This window comes from Mus caroli, unplaced genomic scaffold (genome assembly GCF_978045245.1).
Source record: "Mus caroli unplaced genomic scaffold, Mus_caroli_1 scaffold_11, whole genome shotgun sequence".
Taxonomy (NCBI): Eukaryota; Metazoa; Chordata; class Mammalia; order Rodentia; family Muridae; genus Mus; species Mus caroli.
This window is the reverse complement of record NW_028227266.1, coordinates 35,290,160-35,309,257: the sequence shown is the minus strand read 5'-3', so window position 1 is coordinate 35,309,257 and position 19,098 is coordinate 35,290,160. Positions and strand designations below refer to the sequence as shown.

Below are 19,098 nucleotides of genomic sequence, written 5' to 3'. Positions count from 1 at the left end.
CCCTAGTGAAATAGATGAAAAAGAAAGTCGTTCCACATCTTCCTACCAAAAATTGGGGTTGGGGGAGGCAGAATTAACTCTACCACACTTTCAAAGAAGAGCTAATACCAATAATCCTCAAATTATTCCAAAAATAGAAACAGAGGAAGAAACATTGACAAATTTATTTCATGAGGCTACAGTCACCCTGAATAACAAACCACACAAATACTCAACAAAGAGAGAGAATTAGAGTCCAATTTCCTCATGAATATTGATGCAAAAATACTCAGTAAAATATTGTAAACCAAATCTAAGAACAAATTAAAAATAATACCCACCATGATCAAGTAGGTTTCATCCCAGGAATGCAAGGATGGTTCAGTATGCATAAACTAATAAATATAATCCATCATATAAACAAACTGAAAAAGATAGAAAACCATGATCCTCTAACTAGATACAAAAAAAAAAAAAAAAGGCCTTTAAAAGAATCCAACACTCCTTCTTGTTAAAATTCTGAAGAGATTAGGGATACAAAGGACATTCCTGAACATAATAAAGGCAATTTAGAACAAGCCAATAGTAATCATTATATTATATGGAGACAAACTCAAAGCATTTTCACTAAAATCCACTAGAAAGAAGACCAGGTTATCCACTCTCTTAATATTTATTCAATATAGTACTTGAAGTTCTAGCTAGAGCTATAAGACAGCTGAAGGACATCAAGAAGTTACAAAAGGAAAAAACTAAAGCATTCTTATTTGCAGTTGATATAATAGTAAACATAAATGACCCTAAAAGCTCTGCTTGGAGAATTTCTACAGCTGATAAACACGTTTAGCAAAATGGCTGGATACAAGATTAACTCAAAAAAAAAAAAAAAAGTAGTTCTCCTATATACAAGTAACAAATGCTCTTAACTAGAAATTAGAGAAACAGCACCTTCCACAATAACCTCAAATAATATAAAACATCTTGGAGTAACTCTAATTAACTAAATAGAGACATTGTGTGATTAAAAAAAAAAATCAAATCTCCCCCTTTCCTAGGAGAGGATGGAAGGGAGGGGGAGAGGGAAGGAGAGAAAAAGGGAGAGAGGAGGGAGCATACCATGGGAAGGATTCTTACTGAGCTCTTCCAGGACTTATAAGTTACATGTGATTACTATCTTAGCAGGGAGCAAATGACATTGTTATAAATAGAAAACTCTCCACATATCTAAGTAGCTGTCTATGGTCCTGAGAAATTCCATTGTTTTCCAGGATCCAAAAAAAGGTTAACTTACTTAGAAAATATGTGCAATGACTCAAGTGAGCTCCAGTTGTAGAGAGACATGCTCTCCTTCCTATGTAAATATTAAAATTGAAATAATAAAAAGTTTGGTCACTTAATCTTTGACAAGGGAGCTAAAACCATCCAGTGGAAAAAAGACAACATTTTCATCAAATGGTGCTGGCACAACTCTCAGTTATCATGTACAAAAATGTAAATTGATCCATTCTTATCTCCTTGTACAAAGCTCAACTCTAAGTGGATCAAGGAACTCCACATAAAACCAGAGACTCTGAACCTTACATAGGAGAAAGTGGTGAAAAACCTCGAAGATATGGGCACAGGGGAAAATTTTCTAACCAGAACAGCAATGGGTTGTGGTGTAAGATTGAGAATAGACAAATGGGACCTCATAAAATTGCAAAGCTTCTGTAAGGCAAAAAATACTGTCAATAAGACAATAAGACCACCAACAGATTGGGAAAGAATTTTTATCAATTCTATATCAGATTGGGGACTAATATCCAATATATATACAGAACTCAAGAAGATGGACTCCAGAAAATCAAATAACCCTATTTAAAAAAAATGGGGTACAAAGCTAAAGAAAGAATTCCTAACTGAGGAATACCAAATGGCTGAGAAGCACCTAAAAAATTGTTCAACATCCTTAATCATCAGGGAAATCGAAATCAAAACAACCCTGAGATTCCACTTCACACCAGTCAGAATGGCTAAGATCAAAAATTCATGTGAGAGCAGATGCTGGTGAGTATGTGGAGAAAAAAAAACACTACTGCACTGTTGGTAGGATTTCAAGCTGGTACAACTGAAAGAAAATAAAACTTGAGACCTGTGATTCATGTAATTTATGTCAAATAGCCCAAAGAGTTGTTTGTGAGCTTTAAAACCTGGGGCTGAGAACATAGCAGAACAGGCCAAGACATGCCCTGGCAGGCCCATTGTTACATGTCCAGACTGGCCCGGCACCTCCCTATCTCCCACCCTTCTGACCTAAGTTAAATGTTAACAGGCTGCTAATGTTTAAATGGACCAATCATGTGAAACCATGCCATTTCCTCCCCCAGCCCCACTCCTTTTCTATAAAAACCCCTAGCTTCCAAGCCTCGTGGTTGAATTCAGTTTTCTCCTTTGTAAGATACATTTTGACCTGGAGCTCCGCCTTTAAACTACCTCATGTTGTTACATCAAGGTGTTGTGTTCTGTTCGTGATTCTTGGGTGCACGCCGAATCGGGAGTTGAGTGGGGGTTTCCCCACTAGGTTCTTCACAACCACTCTGGAATTCAATCTGGCAGTTCCTCAGAATATTGGACATAGTACTACTGGAAGATCCAGCAATGCCTCTCCTGAACATATACCCAGAAGATGTTCCAACTTGTAATAAGAACACATGCTCCACTATATTCGTAGCAGCTTTATTTATAATAGCCAGAAGCTGGAAAGAACCCAGGTGTCCCTCAACAGAGAAATGGATACAGAAAATGTGGTACATTTACACAATGGAGTACTACTCAGCTATCTAAAACAATGAATTTATGAAATTCTTAGGCAAATGGATGGTTCTGGAGGATATCATCCTGAGTGAGGTAACCCAATCACAAAAGAACACACATGATAAGTGCATATTAACACAGAAACTTAGAATACCTAAGATACAATTTGCAAAACAAATGAAACTCAGGAAGAAGGAAGACCAAAATGTGGATACTTCCTTCATTCTTAGAATGGGGAACAAATTACCCGTGGAAGGAGTTACAGATACAAAGTTCAGACCAGAGCCTGAAGGAATGACCATCCAGAGACTGCCCTACTTGGGGATCCACCCTATAAACAACCACCAAACCCAGACACTAGGCAGATGTCAAAAAGAGCCTGCTGACAGGAATCTGATTTAGCTGTCTCCTGAGAGGCTTTGCCTGTGCCTACCAAATACAGAAGTGGATGCTCACAGTTATTTATTGGACGGAGCACAATGTCCCCATTGAACAAGCCAGAGAAATATCATGTGAGCTGAAGGGGACTGAAGCCTCATAGGAGGAAAATCAATATGAACTAACCAGTACCACCCAGAGCTCCTTGGAACTATACCACCAAAACACATGGTGGAACTTGTGGCTTTAGCTATATATGTAGTAGACTATGGCTTAGTCTATCATCAATGGGAGGAGAGACCCTTGATCCTGTGAAGGTTCTATGCCCCAGTATAGGGGAATGCCAGGACCAGGAAAGGGAGTGGGTGGGTTGGGGAGCAAAGGGAGAGGGAAGGGGACAGGGGGTTTTTGGAGAGAAAACTAGGAAATGTAAATAAAGAAAATATCTAACAAAAAATTAAACTAAATTAAATTAAAAAAAACAATATCTTCTTTAAAAACAAAAAAGGGGGAATTATACCCTCTGAGGTCACCAAAATTATATCTTTTCTTTGTCTTGTTTTAAACTTTTTTTTCAAACTGATGCTAAAGGTCAGTCTGCAGAGGATTGCAATTGGCATCATGTCCCTTCCACCTTATATGCCATGGTTAAATGGTGGAAGCCCCTAACTAATACCTGGAATAATCCAGATCCCATTTTAATACGGAAGAGAGGTTCTATCTGGGTTTTTTCATGAAAATAAGACAGAGCCCAATGACTGTCTGATAGATTGGTTCATCAAGTAGACTCAGATCCTCAGTGTTCTAGTAAGTATGATTCCAATTATGAAGAAGGCTAAAAATATTTACCATCCAGATGAGTTAATTTGGATCATAGCTTCCACTACTTCCTGAGACATAACAGTTTTTGCTGTTGATTCTCAAAGCCACCTCCCCAACACTGGGAGGCCTGGCCTTGTATCTGATCCTTGCTAATTTACAACTGAATTGAGTACCTGGGACATCCCCACAGACAACCTTAATCCTATTTGCTCTTAACTTTTGACTTTGTCTTTTAAGCAGATCATTTACCTTCAAACAGGCTCACCTTCAGCAAAGCTCAGTTATAGCAGTTATTCATTGCTATGAAGAAATGCATTGAGTGCATGTTGTGGCTTTGATCTGAATGGGAAAATGGTATGCTATGAGACCAGGCAGTCAAAGACAGGCCACTGAGTTCTATGCTTCTTATCAACCTAAGACAGAGGCATGTGCCAAAAGATTGTGTTTGTTCATAGTAAACACTAAAAGGCTGTGTTTGTTCAAAGAAACACAAGCAAGCTGTGCTTGTCCTCTGGGAAGGGTAAAAGAGAGTAGAAACTCAGTCCCAAGCCAGGCAAGGCCTCCAGTCACCATAGTTTCTATTAAATCTTATGCCCCAATCCAGATAATTTTTAATAAATAAAAAGGGAGGAAGTTTACCCTTCCCCCAGCCTTGAGCAGGCTGACTCAGCCCTTGTTTGCCACAGTCAGCTAGCCCACCTAAGGTGGAGTCTGCTGACCTAGGTGAAGTCTATTGTCCTGCCACTTCCTTCAAGAAGCTACTACCTGCTGAGCAGCTGAGCAGCTGAACTTGTCTTCCTAATGAGATCCTGGCAAAGTGGGCAATGGGTTTCCCCCTTTACATTTCAGAATTTAGAATTAAATATTGAGCCTTGATCAGAGAACTTTTTTGTCTTGGCTCATTATTTCTCTCACCATCCTTCCCATCTGTCTTCAGCTTTCCTTTCAGAAACCCAGTAACCCTTGACTGCTGGTGGCTACATGTCAGCACTTCTGTGAAGATCGGTTCTCTCCTGGGTGGGATTTGGGGCAAAAGGGACTTGGAACAGCCTTAGTTCCTGGGAAGATATGGGGACCAGACATATTCTTTTCTTGGTTTCTCTAATGTTCCTGTGCCCTGTGTGCTCCTGGCAGGTCCCACATTCATCAGTAATTGGAGTGAAAATGGTAATCTCACCTCTGAGCTCATGAGTGAGAGCAGTCCTTGGAGACCAGCCCTCTCATGTCGGGATTTGGGTGCAGAGGGCTGTGGAACAACCTGAGCTGCTGGGCAGAGATGGAGAACAGAAGGATTCTGTCCAGACATAAATTCTTAAGTGTCTGTTAACCTAAGTAGACCTTGGGTAAGGAGTAACATGCTATAGGTCTTTGACCAAACTGCTTTGGCCATTGACCTGCTGCGTTATAAGATAGGGATATCTTTTTTGGTGCTCATAGATATGGCCCTACTTCTTTAACATTTCATATACTTCTCGATATTCTCAAAATGAGCTGGTTAGCTTGCTGCCTCTCCAACAACAGCACCACCAGAAGTATCTCTCTAGCAGGTCTCTGACTATCCCTCCATGGTGTTGCCACATGCAGGAGGCAGAGACAGCTCTTCTTTCATGGACATGGGGCCTGCTGGTCTGCACTCAGGCATCCAGAGAAAGCTATACTTATAACCCAAAGCAGACATGAGGCCCACTCTCACAAGTACCGTAGTAGGCAGAGTACAGTGCCACTTCTCCTGCTCTGACACCTTTGGGATTTGTTCAACTTTGCCTTCATTATCAGCTCCATTATTTTACACCGGTAAAGTTCATGCCTTACATTCCCAAGTGCTTTAAACAATGACTGGCAGGGCTAATTCCTCTGATTCTATGACTTCCAGGCCAGCTTCCCAAATGAAAAGGTGGCAAGAATCAAGAGAAAAGAGGGCATTATACTCATGTCCAAGCTCCCTCATTGCAAATGAGTGGCAGGGCCAGATAACCAGGGTACCCACCACAAAGTCCAGCTAGCAATTCAGTTAAAAGACAAACTAGAGATGTCAGACCCTGTTGATGACTATCAAGGTGGCAACAAAAAACCTGGCCAGAGATAAGCTGCCTGAAGCAAAGAGGTTACCTGGGTTGGTTTCTTCAATAACATAGCTTCTCTCATTTCCTTTCCTACTCATCTTTTCTTCTAGCAGTATTTTCTGCCTTAACTGTTTTTAAGGATTGCAAGCAGGGGTGTTCGATTAACTCAGGTATGTATCTTGCCATAGCCCTATATTTAAAGTAAGGAATAGAAGTATTATTATTATTACTACTGGAATATTACTGGAAGAATTTTTGCATATATAAAACCTGTGAAGATCAAACCCAGTGAATTGTGAGGACATTCAAATACAAGCATTTTGTTTCATCCATGACACTATTCTGAAAAAAATCTAACACCCAAAAGACCTGTTATTTAGCCTTTTAAATGAAGCAGAAAATTACTGAACATGGTAAACAAAACCTCATTTATAGTGACAAGTTTGAGGAATAACTTTATTAAAGTCTTTTATTTTTATCTTTGATTATCATTTTCTCTTTAATATTATTTTTCAAATTATACTGGTTTCTTGGGTATTATAGTAAAGAACATTAAAAGGTAAAAGAGAAAATTATCTATATTATCCACTCTGTAAATCTTTCTTTTTTATTTTTAATCATGCATTTTGTATATAAATGCTTGTTGGTGCAATTTTAATATCTTGTTAAAATTTATTGGTTTTAAACTCTGTTGTCTATAAACTAAGTTTTTATGACTTTTTTCTGATTCTATTATTTATATTTATAATACAAGATTTATCAAACAAGACCCATCCTAATGTAATATACCTTAGAGAACTGTTGTTGCTACATCGTCACCTTAATCAGAGGTGGAGAGGTTACAGAGTTGTTATTTCAAAACATCTATTTAACAAAAAGAAAGAGAGAGTTGAATCAACACTACAGATATAACATTGTAATAAATAACAATTACCTTTCTATAAATTTTCAGTTATCAACACTTTTGTTATAAGTTTAAGTTAACTTTTAGAAACAGCTTATAAAAAATTTTAACCATACTCGATGGACCTAAAAAGTAGTTTACACAATACTCTTACATATCTGAGATAAAGTTCATACTTCAGCAAAAGTCTTATTGAGTTAAATGAAACAAATATATTGATAAATAAATAGATAGATAGATAGATAGATAGATAGATAGATAGATAGATAGATAGATAGATAGACAGATAGATAGATAATAAATAGATATGAGAAGTATCAATTATCTTCATTGGGATTAGTCTACCTCTTAGGTATTTTAAAGCACACAGTGTCTTCTGCTGTGCTATTGTGATTTTTCAGTCCTTGTCACAAAGTCAAGTGACAAACCTGACACAAGACAGAGTTTTAGAGAAAACTTTGAAACAAGCATGACTGGAAAAGTATGGTGCTCCTGCATTAGCTTTTCAATAAAGCAGAACAGTATAAAACATTTTAACATTATCCCTACCTAAAATCCACCTGAATCCCTGAAACTGAATATTTTCACACATTGTTTTAATTATCTCAGGAACAATAAGCAACATAACATGCAATTCACTCAACATTACAACAAGTTCATAATTATGCAACAAAACACATGACAATCAAACAGAAGCTTAGAAAGAAAGTTCGTGAGGTCAGAGGACACCATACAAAACCGAATATTTGATGGCCACCTTTTTTCATATACACAAGTTTCATTTCAGCTTATCTGTGTTTTCCTCAAGTACAGAATCTCCCAATTTCTCAGACCCCATATCAGGAGGCCTCAGGGAACCAAACAATGAGGGTGAGCAGTATCCAGGTTGAACCTCTGACTTGAAAATTAAGTTTACATCCAGTTTTTCCCCAATTCCACCTAATGTGCACCACAGACAGGATTCATAACTACACAGCTGAAGGCTGTTGAGCTCTACTTTTTTACATTGTAGGCACAGAGAAACTACCAGTGTTGTCTCTAAGCACTGAGCCACTCTAATTTATTTCAGGTCCAAAGTGGAAGCCTAAAGGGCCCGAAGGCATATCACAAAAATTGGAAGCTCTAGGTGAACACCCACACACCATTGGAATGGCAAAATATTACAGGCCTGGGGTGTTAACCAGTCTGGCAAAAAAAAAAGAAAAAAAAAAGCTTTTATTTATTTGGATAGCCTTTGGCTAGGGCTATACATGGGAGTAAGGATTTCAATGATATATCACCAAGATACAAAAGACAGAGGTTTCTAAAGACAGTTTAAAACATAAGGTTACATCCCAACTATATGCAGGCATACACCTTGCAATCAGGAGATTACATTATTTTTACCTACACATTTATCTTTGCCTAGGTACAACCATGTCTAAGTACAATTACAGCATTTAGAAAACTTATGTCAGGAAGATTTCCTGGCTTTCTTGAGCAAGCACGCTTTGTTTACAAAAGCAGAAGCAAGTGTTCACATTGGGCCCATTGCTGTAATGAACAGCAGTTTCTTTAAAGTTATACAATAATGGCCCATAACATTCCATAACCTTCCATCCATTCTGGAATCACTGGAGTGTTCAGACTAGAGGCAATTTTGTTTCATAGCTCTCTTGATCACACTAAGTTATACTTAAAACATAAAAATCCATCACATAGTAAAGTTGCTTAGTCAAATTCTTTCCACTGGAAAGATAGTAAGTCTTTATATAGAAATACCTACCCTCAGGTCCATGAGGGGAAAATCTACAATAAGTTTCTGTATCTTAAATGCTGCAAATTGCTGTTTGAGAGGACTGGAATCAAAACAGACTCATCAACTCCTCTTTACCAAACTGCTTTAAGACAATGAGAAAAGACCAGAGAGAAAAGGGCATTCATTTCTCCTTTTTACCTCAGCCTTTTGAGAAGTAAAGCAGCCTTTATAATGAACTCTCCTTCAATTCATTCCAGACCTTTACTAACTGATGTAGTGAGACCCTGTCTCTGAGAGAGCCACATGAAACATGTAAATGTACCTAGTTGCAGTGGTGACTGAGATGTACCTCAGTGACAGGACACTTGCCTGCCATGAAAGACATATAATGTCCCCAAACACACATGACAAAATAATAAAATAAGCATGTACACTTAAATAAATCTCCCAATATTTACCATTTCTGAGTATAATATCATCCAATCTATTATACTTAAATGTTCATGACTTCCAAAGAGAAAGGCTACCTTACTGGTAGTTGGCTACACAAATATGTTTGTCTTGTTTAGAATGCCTTAAAAGATATGAATGTTTTGGAAAATACAGATAAATTATTTTCTCTATCTTAAGAGGATGACCCATTAATCATCTTTCACTGTCTTTACTTCTGAAATTTCCTCCAAAATTAATTTAGCTATACAAATGTAAAATAACTTTGATTCCACACAATTCTTTTTTTTATTAGATATTTTCTTTTTTACATTTCAAATGTTATTCCCTTTCCCAGTCCCACACTGCAGGATCCCCCTATCCCATCCCCCTTTGCCTGCTTCTAGGAGGATGTTCCCCCACCCACCCACTCCCTCCTCCCCACTCTGGTATTCCCCTACACTGGGGTATTGAATCTTCACAGGACCAAGGGCCTCTTATCCCACTGATGCCCGAAAAAGCCATCTCCTGCTACATATGCTGCTGAAGCCATAGTGTTTAAAATATTTGTTATTTTAATTCCTGTCACTATTGATTTTTAAAAAATGTGGGTTAAATCCAGAAACTCCTTGATGTAAGCAAATCCTATGTCAGTTACCTATTATACCAATAAATCCTCAGAAAATGTAAACCTCAGATGCCATAAGATTTTAGTTCCATAACAAATATAGATTCTACTTAGGTAAAACACCTTTTCATCAAAGTTTTTCTAAGTGCAAGGTAGACATCCTTATTCCTTATACTGTAGATGAAAGGATTCAGCATTGGGCCCACAATGGTATAAAAGATAGTAGATACTTTATCATCATCCTCAGATGCACTAAAAGGCTTAAGATACATGAAGGCTGCAGCTCCAAAGAAAAGTGAAACAGCAATCACATGGGAGCCACAGGTACTAAAGGCTTTTGACCTACCATCTGCAGAATGGATGCTGAGGATGTTGGAAAGGATCAAGGTGTAAGAAATAAAGATTGTCAGTGTGGGAACTATGACATTGACACCCACAACAATGAAAACCACCAACTCATTGATGGTGGTGCTTGTGCAGGAGAGTTTGAGGAGAGGAAGTACATCACATGCATAGTGATTAATGATGTTGCCATCACAGAAGGTCAGACTTACCATACTACCAGTGTGTGCAATGGCTTCCAAAAACCCCATCACATACACACCAACTGTCATCAGCAGGCAAACCTGATGAGAGATGGTAACTTGGTAAAGTAGGGGCTTACAGATGGCAGCATATCTGTCATAGGCCATTGCTGTCAAAATGTAGCATTCATCAATAACAAAGAAGCAAAAGAAAAAGAGTTGAGTCATGCATTCAGCATGAGAGATGGTATTCTGTTTCACAAAACCCACCAGCATTCTGGGGGTTATGACAGTGGAATAGCAGAGATCTGTGAAGGAAAGGTTGAAGAGAAAGTAGTACATGGGGGTGTGCAGGTGAGGATTCAAAACAATCAGGACAGTCAAGCCCAGGTTCCCCACCATGGATACAATGTAGATTCCCAAGAACAGGAAAAAGAGAGGCAGTTGGAGCTCTGGCTGCTGTGTCAAGCCCAGCAGGATAAATTCTTTCACTGAAGAGGAATTTTCTAATACCATTCTTTCCTGTAAGGACAGTCATAGTTATAACATTAAAATGGAATCCCAGCACCCTTCAACCTATCACATTAATACGAGGCTAAGAAACAGAATAGAAGGATAAATTCAAGCTCAAAATTCTCTCTTTCTTTACTACATTTTACAGGAGTTACAATACAGAAATTACCATAAATATATTGAAGCCATTTATCCTGGAATATTATTCAGGAAAACAAAAGGCCACCATTGCCTCTGTAGCATCTTGATTCTAGCTTTACCTTGACCATCATTCTCCTACTGCAGGCTCAGTGGTAATCTCAAAAGAGAAGATATAAGGCACATCAAAGCCTCACTGTGTTGCTCAGTTGTAGTTAGGGTTAAAAACATCAAGCAACTATCCAATTCAATACGTACCTTTGTACTTTGAGACCTGAGAAGTATCTTTACTGACATCTGTTCTCTCACAGGAGGGCAAGTACAAGTGATGTGAATGAGCTAAACAGTAAATGTACAGAAAAAAATTATCTTGTTATTAGATTTGGCTTTTTGGAGGTGAAAATAATTCATTTTGAACAGAGGAAAACAGAGCTCTCATTCCTCCAGGTTCTGAGGAGCCATGAATTCTGGATCATGATTTTTGATGTTGGCTTTTCCTACAATACCTTCTTTATAACAGAGGTTGGTAAATACCATCTACTGATGTCACAAGACCCTCCTGGTAATGACCCAAGAGTATTTATGATTTTGTATTCTTAGGGTCCTGATTAAAACTAGAAAGGCTTATGTTTCCCAAGTATTTTCTCGAGAGATTTGGATTTGTTGCTATGGTACTTGCAAATTACTTCAATAGTAATGATGTTGGCTCATTAGGATGTGTGCAATTGTGTTTTGTTTCAGAGTTCAAAATTTTTATATGCTCATACAATGGATTTTGATGAAGTTAAACCCTATGTCTTTCCCTCCAATTTCTTCCCCATCTTCCTATCACTATTCTCTCCTGAATTCATTTGTTCTTTTCATTTTTTTTAACCACCATGTCTATTCAGTATTACATCCTCTCTCTGTGTGTGTGTGTGTGAGTGTGTGTATGTGTATGTGTGTGTGTGTGTGTGTGTGTGTGTGTGTGTATGTGTGTATGCAGGCCTTCTATTTGAGAGCAGATATTTTATGAGAGCTACATCTGAAATTGACCATGTTTCTCCTGCCAATAGTTACTCAGCTAGATGTCAAAATCATGACCATATCTGTCCTCCATTCTTGGATCTTCTCAGGCTTGGTTTTACTCAGGTCTTATGCCTACAATTGTTACCACTGTGAGTTTCTTGAGAGTATTCAGAGAACATTGTTTTAATGTAGCCATGTATCACATCTGGCTCTTACAATCTTTCCAGCCCTACCTCCCAAATGATTCCTCAGACTTGGGTGAAGGATGTGGATGGAGTTCCCTTTTAGGACTAAACACTCATCTTCTATTATTTTCTCTCAATTAACTAACTATTGATATCTAGGTAATATCAATTTGTTGATAAATGAAGCATCTCTTATGAAGGTTGAGAGATGCACCAATCTATCAATATAATGGAAAGGCATTAGGAATCAATTTTATACTATATGCATAACAAGTAATAGCCACATATACTTCCCTAAGACACATTAACCTATCTAGCCTCAGCAATTGGCCACAATATGCATGGTTGGAATGAATTTTGTCTGTGGAGTAAGCCTGAAATTCAATCCAAATGTTGGTTACTCCTATAACACTTATGACAACATTGGACCAATGGATAGATCCTTCCAGGTCAGCCATTAATGTAGCTTTAAGAATTCACATCTGAGTAAAACTGATCATTACATTTCTCCTTTGATAGCAAGTATATACTTTTAGAATTATACATTTGAAAAATACCATATTAATCTTCGAACTTCTTACATAAGACAAGACCAACTTCCAAAAAGTGGCACACTGCTATCTTTTTAAATCACTCACAATCATTGAGAAATGGCTACCATGAAAGGAGTAGTTTCTCACTAATCTTCAAAGCATGCAGAGGGTAATGAGTGCTTATGATGAGTTAGTATAATACAAGTAGAATTATTATAACTTCTTTTCAGGTCTTTATGTTTGAATTGATTGTTTAGATTCTGGAATTGTATATAGATGGATATAATTTATTTTCATGCATGGAATTAACAAAGAATAAAAATGCAATAAAATATATGTAGACATAGGAATATTTTTAAGCACTCTAGACAATGGACTACTATGTAGATACAAGCTTACTTTCTCAGTGTTATGAGTTAATTATATGGTGTCTACTTCAATAGGACCTAATTAGCAAGTTTGGGGATAACCAAGAGCAGTGGCAATAGCTTATAATATTGGCTGTTCTATGGCACACTACTAGCAAACAACGCCACAAAAAGGAACTCATTCTTGGTTCTGGGTTTGTCTTTGATAGCCTATAATGTCTAAGAGAAACATTCTCTACCAATGATAGGGCAACTCTTTTTAACCATGAGTATACTGTAGGAAACTTGTATAGTAGTAGGATTACAAATGACTTTCCTCAAGGTTACTATTAGTTAATCCTCATCACACTCACACCTCTCTTCTGCTTCCCATTTACTCTTGAATCCAACCCTTCCTGATTTCTTATTCTTCGTACTTCCATCATATCTCTAGTGCTCCATTTTCACATACATTTTATTATTGCCACTTTAGACACACTCCAAATAGAAAAGCATGAAAACTGGATTCTCCATACTTTCTACCACTAGATGAAATCTTATATGCTTCCTTACAATGTCTTCTTTCATAGATATCACACATACTTCTTCTTCCAGGTCCATAACATCAAATGACAATTTGTTGTTGTTTTTTTTTTTTTCAAGGATAGCTAATAAAACACTTAAAGCAATCAAATTTTACATATCCATGGGATGATCTATAAATGTGTAGAAAATAATGGATAAATGAGTATCTCTTTCCATCCCTCTATGAAATCATACTAGCTATAACACAGAATATTTCCTCACAGGGAAAGATCCACATTGTGTCATTGATTTTCTTTATAGACAAGACTGTCTACTAGGACCACATCCATAAGACATGTAAACCCAATCCTTATTTTCAGATTCCTTTACATTGGACTTCAGATCAGAGTTACTGAGCTTAGAAGGCAACGAGGATGAACAGACAACAGGCAGAAAGAAAGAGAGAGAGAGAGAGAGAGAGAGAGAGAGAGAGAGAGAGAGAGAGAGAGAGAGAGAGAGAGAAAGAAAGAAAGAAAGAAAGAAAGAAAGAAAGAAAGAAAGAAAGAAAGAAAGAAAGAAAGGGAGGAAGAAAGGGAGGAAGAAAGGGAGGAAGGAAGGAAGAGAGAAAAGAAAGAAAGAGAAAAAAGAAAGGTATAACATAAATCCCTGAATGTCACCCTAATTTTCTGAAAATGCTGAGAATTCCCAATGCCTGTTGTTATACACATGTAACACACACTCAGATCACAGGAAAATTTGTAATAGTGAATTATAAGGAGATCTGAAATGCCAAAAATCAATGTTCTATTCACTTTGGAATGCATTAGGAGACATTATTTTGTGATCTTTTGTCACACAAAATCCTAACAGTTTCAGTACTTAGGTTAATATGGCATTGGAGATCAGGGAAAAAATGACAAGCACTAGAGAAAGGGAACAAGGGTGAATCTCAGAGGCAATTACAACAGGCAGTGAATAGAACAGGAGAAAAGATAGGGAAAAGGGAGAGAGAGGGAAAGGAGAAGGACAGCAAGAAGAAAGGGGAAGAAATGATAAAAACAAAAACAAAACAAAAGAAGATTGCTGAATTAAGAGTAATGCTGTAAGAAGTTCTGATAAACAAAAAATATAAAGGAGACATAGCAAGAGAGTATTCAGCAAGATTTCTCATTAAAGGGAAACAAGGAAACAGCAACAAAAAAAGACTCCCAAGACACTCTTCTAAGGGTTAACTAAGTAGCAACTAGGTGTTTCTACAAACAGAAGGTAAAAACATGAAATTTTAGTCAGAATTTTTGCATTTAATCTTGATCAACTGGACATGAAAGTACAAGTTTGAAGTAGGGGAGTGTACCAAATGACTAAATAAATTCAGAAGCAACTTGAGAAGAAACACAGGTAGTTCCTATAGATAACAAAGCAAAGAACTGATGAAGCATATGAGAAGAAAAATAGAAACAAACTGGGAAAAGAAGAAAAAATGGATATCCCTCAATTGCAGACATTTGTATTTTAGATAAAAAGAAATATAACAGATGCCAACATGGATCTCAATTATTCTAAACTGCAAAATTACTAAGGGACCAAAAATTCCCTAGGGCAAATTTGAAATACACCCCACAGGACCAATATTCCTTGGTGTCCCATGGTGATCAGGACTTGGAAATTCATTAAAATGTCTTCAATGTAAAATGGTTTTTTTAAATGGTTACTTTTGTTTTAATTAATATTTTGTTGTTTTCTTTTTATTTTCAATTTTTATTAGATATTTTCTTCATTTACATTTCAAATGCTATCCTGAAAGACCCCTATACCCTCCCCTCACCCTGCTCCTCTACACATCCACTCCTACTTTTTAGCCCTGACATTCTCCTGTACTGGAGCATATAACGTTTGTAAGACCAAGGGGCCTCTTTTCCCAGTGATGGCCAACTAGGCCATCTTCTGCTACATATGCAACTAGGGACACAAGCTCTGGGGAGTACTGTTTAGTTCATATTGTTGTTCCTCCTATAGGGTGACAGACCCCTTCAGCTCCTTGGGTACTTTCTCTAGCTCCTCCATTGGGGGCCCTGTGTTCCATCCAATAGATGACTGTGAGCATCCACTTCTGTATTTGCCAGGCACCAGTATAGCCTCACAAGAGACAGCTATATCAGGGTCTTTTCCACAAAATCTTGCTGGCCTATGCAATAGTGTCTTCTTTTGGTGGCTGATTATGGGATGAACCCCTGGTGTGGCAGTCTCTGGATGGTCCATTCTTTGATCTCAACTCCAAACTTTGTCTCTGTAACTCCTTCCATGGGTGTTTTGTTCCCAATTCTAAGAGGAGGCAAAGTGTCCACACTTCGGTCTTTGTTCTTCTTGAATTAATTTTATATCCAGCTACTGTACTGAAGCTGTTTATCAGGTTTAGGAGTTTTCTGGTGGAATTTTAGGGTTACCTATATATACTATCATATCATCTGCAAATAGCCATATTTGGACTTCTTCCTTTCCAATTTATACCCCCCCTTGATCTCCTTTTGTTGTCTAATTGCTCTGGCTAGGACTATAGTACTATATTGAATAGATAGGAAGAGAGTGGGCAGCTTTGTCTAGTCCCTGATAGTGTGATTGCTTTCCAGTCACTACAGATAGCCATTTGTCTATGTTGCCAGAGAGAATGGAAGAGACTTCTTCTATGGAGGGAGACTAGATGCTCTTGGACCTACCATTCAAGCTTTTTTGTTAAAGATAACGGGTGAGGTTCTCTATTTTGTTAATGCCTTTCAGCTAAAATTAGAACTTTTTTATTATTAGGTATTTATTTCATTTGCATTTCTAATGCTATCCCAAAAGTCTCCCACACCCACTTCTCCAGCCACCCACTCCCACCTCTTGGTCCTGGCATTCCCCTGTACTGAGGCATATAAGGTTTGCACAACCAATGGGCCTCTCTTTCCACTGATGGCCAACCAGGCCATCTTCTGATACATATGCAGGTAGAGACACGAACTAGGGGGGTAGGGGAGCTACTGGTTATTTTAAGGGCACTGGAAGATTGGAATGTTAGTCAAATAAAGAGTCTGAATGCAGGCAATAGATATTCATTAGAAGCATCTGGTTTCTCTAACCCAGATGAAGATGTGGGGAAAAATCACACTGTACTGCTCTACATCAGATTCCAGAAATTCCACGGACTTGGTCCAGTTTTGTAAAACATCCTAAGTCCGGTGTGGTGTAGATCAGTTTGGAGAACTTGGTAGACCATAGATGTTTTTTGGGTAGTATCAATCAATTGAGTGAAAATCTGACAGGACATATATACACTAAGGACAGAAGTTTAAATTAAGGAATTTAAAGTCAAATCTTATATTTGGAGCTTCACCTCAGAAATAGACACTAGGCAGGGAGCTTAGGCTGTTGGTTGATTTGACAGGAGTATTTATCTGGAGTATGTTTGACCTGTTAGAGGTGGATGCAAGTTCTGACTCCCTGAAACTTACATGAATTTTTAGAATTCAGAGGCAGACAGAGAGAGAGAGAGAGAGAGAGAGAGAGAGAGAGAGAGAGAGAGAGAGAGATCGGTAAACTTTTGGAGTAGACTCACACCTTTGAGTCACAGTCAAAGGTTGGAGACACAAAGCCAAATGATTTGGGGTTAAAATCATTAACATTATTTCTTCTATCCAGAGTTTTTGACAAATACACACATATAGATCAGACACAGATATTTTAGTATAATGAGGAACAGTTTTAAGTGTATACTTAAATCGAAGAAAATTTAAATTTAAATTTTTGAGTTTGTGACTGTAATAAAGGTAGTCAGTGCTTAACCAAGACTAGTCTAATAGCTTATCAGAACTCCATTGATTAACATATTAAAACTCTGGATATTGGAAGTATTAACAGCATATATCAGTTTAAGTTTTATTTATTATTTGTATATTCTGATTATTAACCCTACTTTTACAACTTGCACTTATGTACCCTTAGTCATTTTCTTAGACCCTCATAACTGATTTAAGCTTTTATATCCTCAGGCATCTACAACTTGCACTTCCTCAGACCTTTTACTTTTTTATTCAGTAATTAATTTTTTATTCACTTTACATCCCATTCATAGCCTCCATCCTCTCCTCCCACTCCTGCAACTACAAGCACCCCCATTACTCCTTCCCCTTCTCTGCAGAGAAGGGGAAGCACCCACATGGTGTCACCCCACCCTGGGACATCTAGTCCCAGAAGGACTATGCATATCTTCTCTAGATAAAGCCCAACCAGGCTGTCCAAGTAGGGTAAAAGGACTCAATGGCAGGGAACAGAGTCAAAGACAGTCCACACTCTACTTGTTAGGGGACCCATATTAACAAAGCTGGACATTTGCTATAAATATGTAAGGGGCCTAGGTCCAGCCCTTGCATGCTCTTTGGTTGGTGGTTTGGTTTCTGTGAGCCCCCATGAGACCAGGTTAATTGACTCTCTAGGCCTTTGTGTAGTGTCTTTGTCCTGTCCAGCTTATTCAGTTCTATCCCTCACTCTTACACAAGGCTTCAGGGGTTCTGCCTGATGTTTTGCTGTAGGCCTCTGTAACTGTTTCCCACCACTGCTGGATGACCCCTCTCTGAGGACATTTATGCTAGGTTTGCAATCATAGCAGAGTTTCAAAAATAGTGTCAAAGTTTGGCTCTCTTATAAGGGATGGGTCTCAAATTGGGGCAGTCATTGTTGGGCTGTTCCATCTTTAGCCCTAAACATTTATAGGCAGGACAAATTTTGTGTTATATATTTTGTGGGTGGGTTAATGTCCCCTCCCTCCACTGAAAGTCCTGCTTGGCTACAGGAGGTGGTAACTTCAGTCTCCATATCTCCCTCTGGAAATAATCTCATTTAGGGTCATATCTTTAGACTTTACATATCCTCTCAGTCCCATGCCTTAGCTAGTCACACAGGTGCTTCCCAGGGATTTCTATTCTTACTCCCATCATCTCAATCACCACCTCACTCACAACAGCTGATCACCATCCATTTCCTCTCCTCGACCCTTCTCCTACTAAGTTCCCTCTCTCCAGTTGTTTCTGATGAATATTTTGTTTCCCCTTCTGAGTGAGACTCTTGCATCCTTCTTTGGGTCCTCCTTATTGCCCAGGTTCTTTGTGTCTTTGGATTGTAGCATGGTTATTCTGTACTTCGTGGCTAACGACCACATATACTGGTCACATATACAAACCATACATGTCTTTTGGGGGCTGGGTTACCTCACTCAGGGTGATATTCTCAAGTTCCATCCATTTGCCTGTAAATTGCATATCTTTGTTTTTAATAGTTCAGCAGTACTCCATTATGTAGAAATACCACATTTTCTTTACCCATTCTTCAGTTGAGGGACATATAGGTTGTTTTCAATTTCTGGCTAATATGTATAATGCTGTAATGAACATAGTTGAGCAAATGTCCCTGTGGTATAGTGCAGAGTCATTTGGGTATATGAAGAGTGCTATAGCTGGGTTTGGGGGTAGAACTATTGCTAATTTTTTGAGAAATTGCCAAACTGCTTTCCAAAGTATTTGTACAAGTTTGCACTCCAACCAGCAATGGACTAGTTTTCT

General features: G+C 38.1%; 1 protein-coding gene and 1 pseudogene across 1 annotated transcript; one reads left to right on the top strand and one right to left on the bottom strand.

Moving 5' to 3' along the window:
• Nucleotides 1-19,098, top strand: part of LOC110301523 (glyceraldehyde-3-phosphate dehydrogenase pseudogene) — a 318,538-nt pseudogene that overhangs the window by 200,200 nt on the left and 99,240 nt on the right.
• LOC110302120 (olfactory receptor 8B8-like) lies at nt 9,845-10,780 on the bottom strand. Its single transcript, XM_021172902.1, has one exon. The coding sequence runs from the start codon at nt 10,772-10,774 to the stop codon at nt 9,845-9,847; it is 930 nt and encodes a 309-aa protein (XP_021028561.1). The 5' UTR covers nt 10,775-10,780.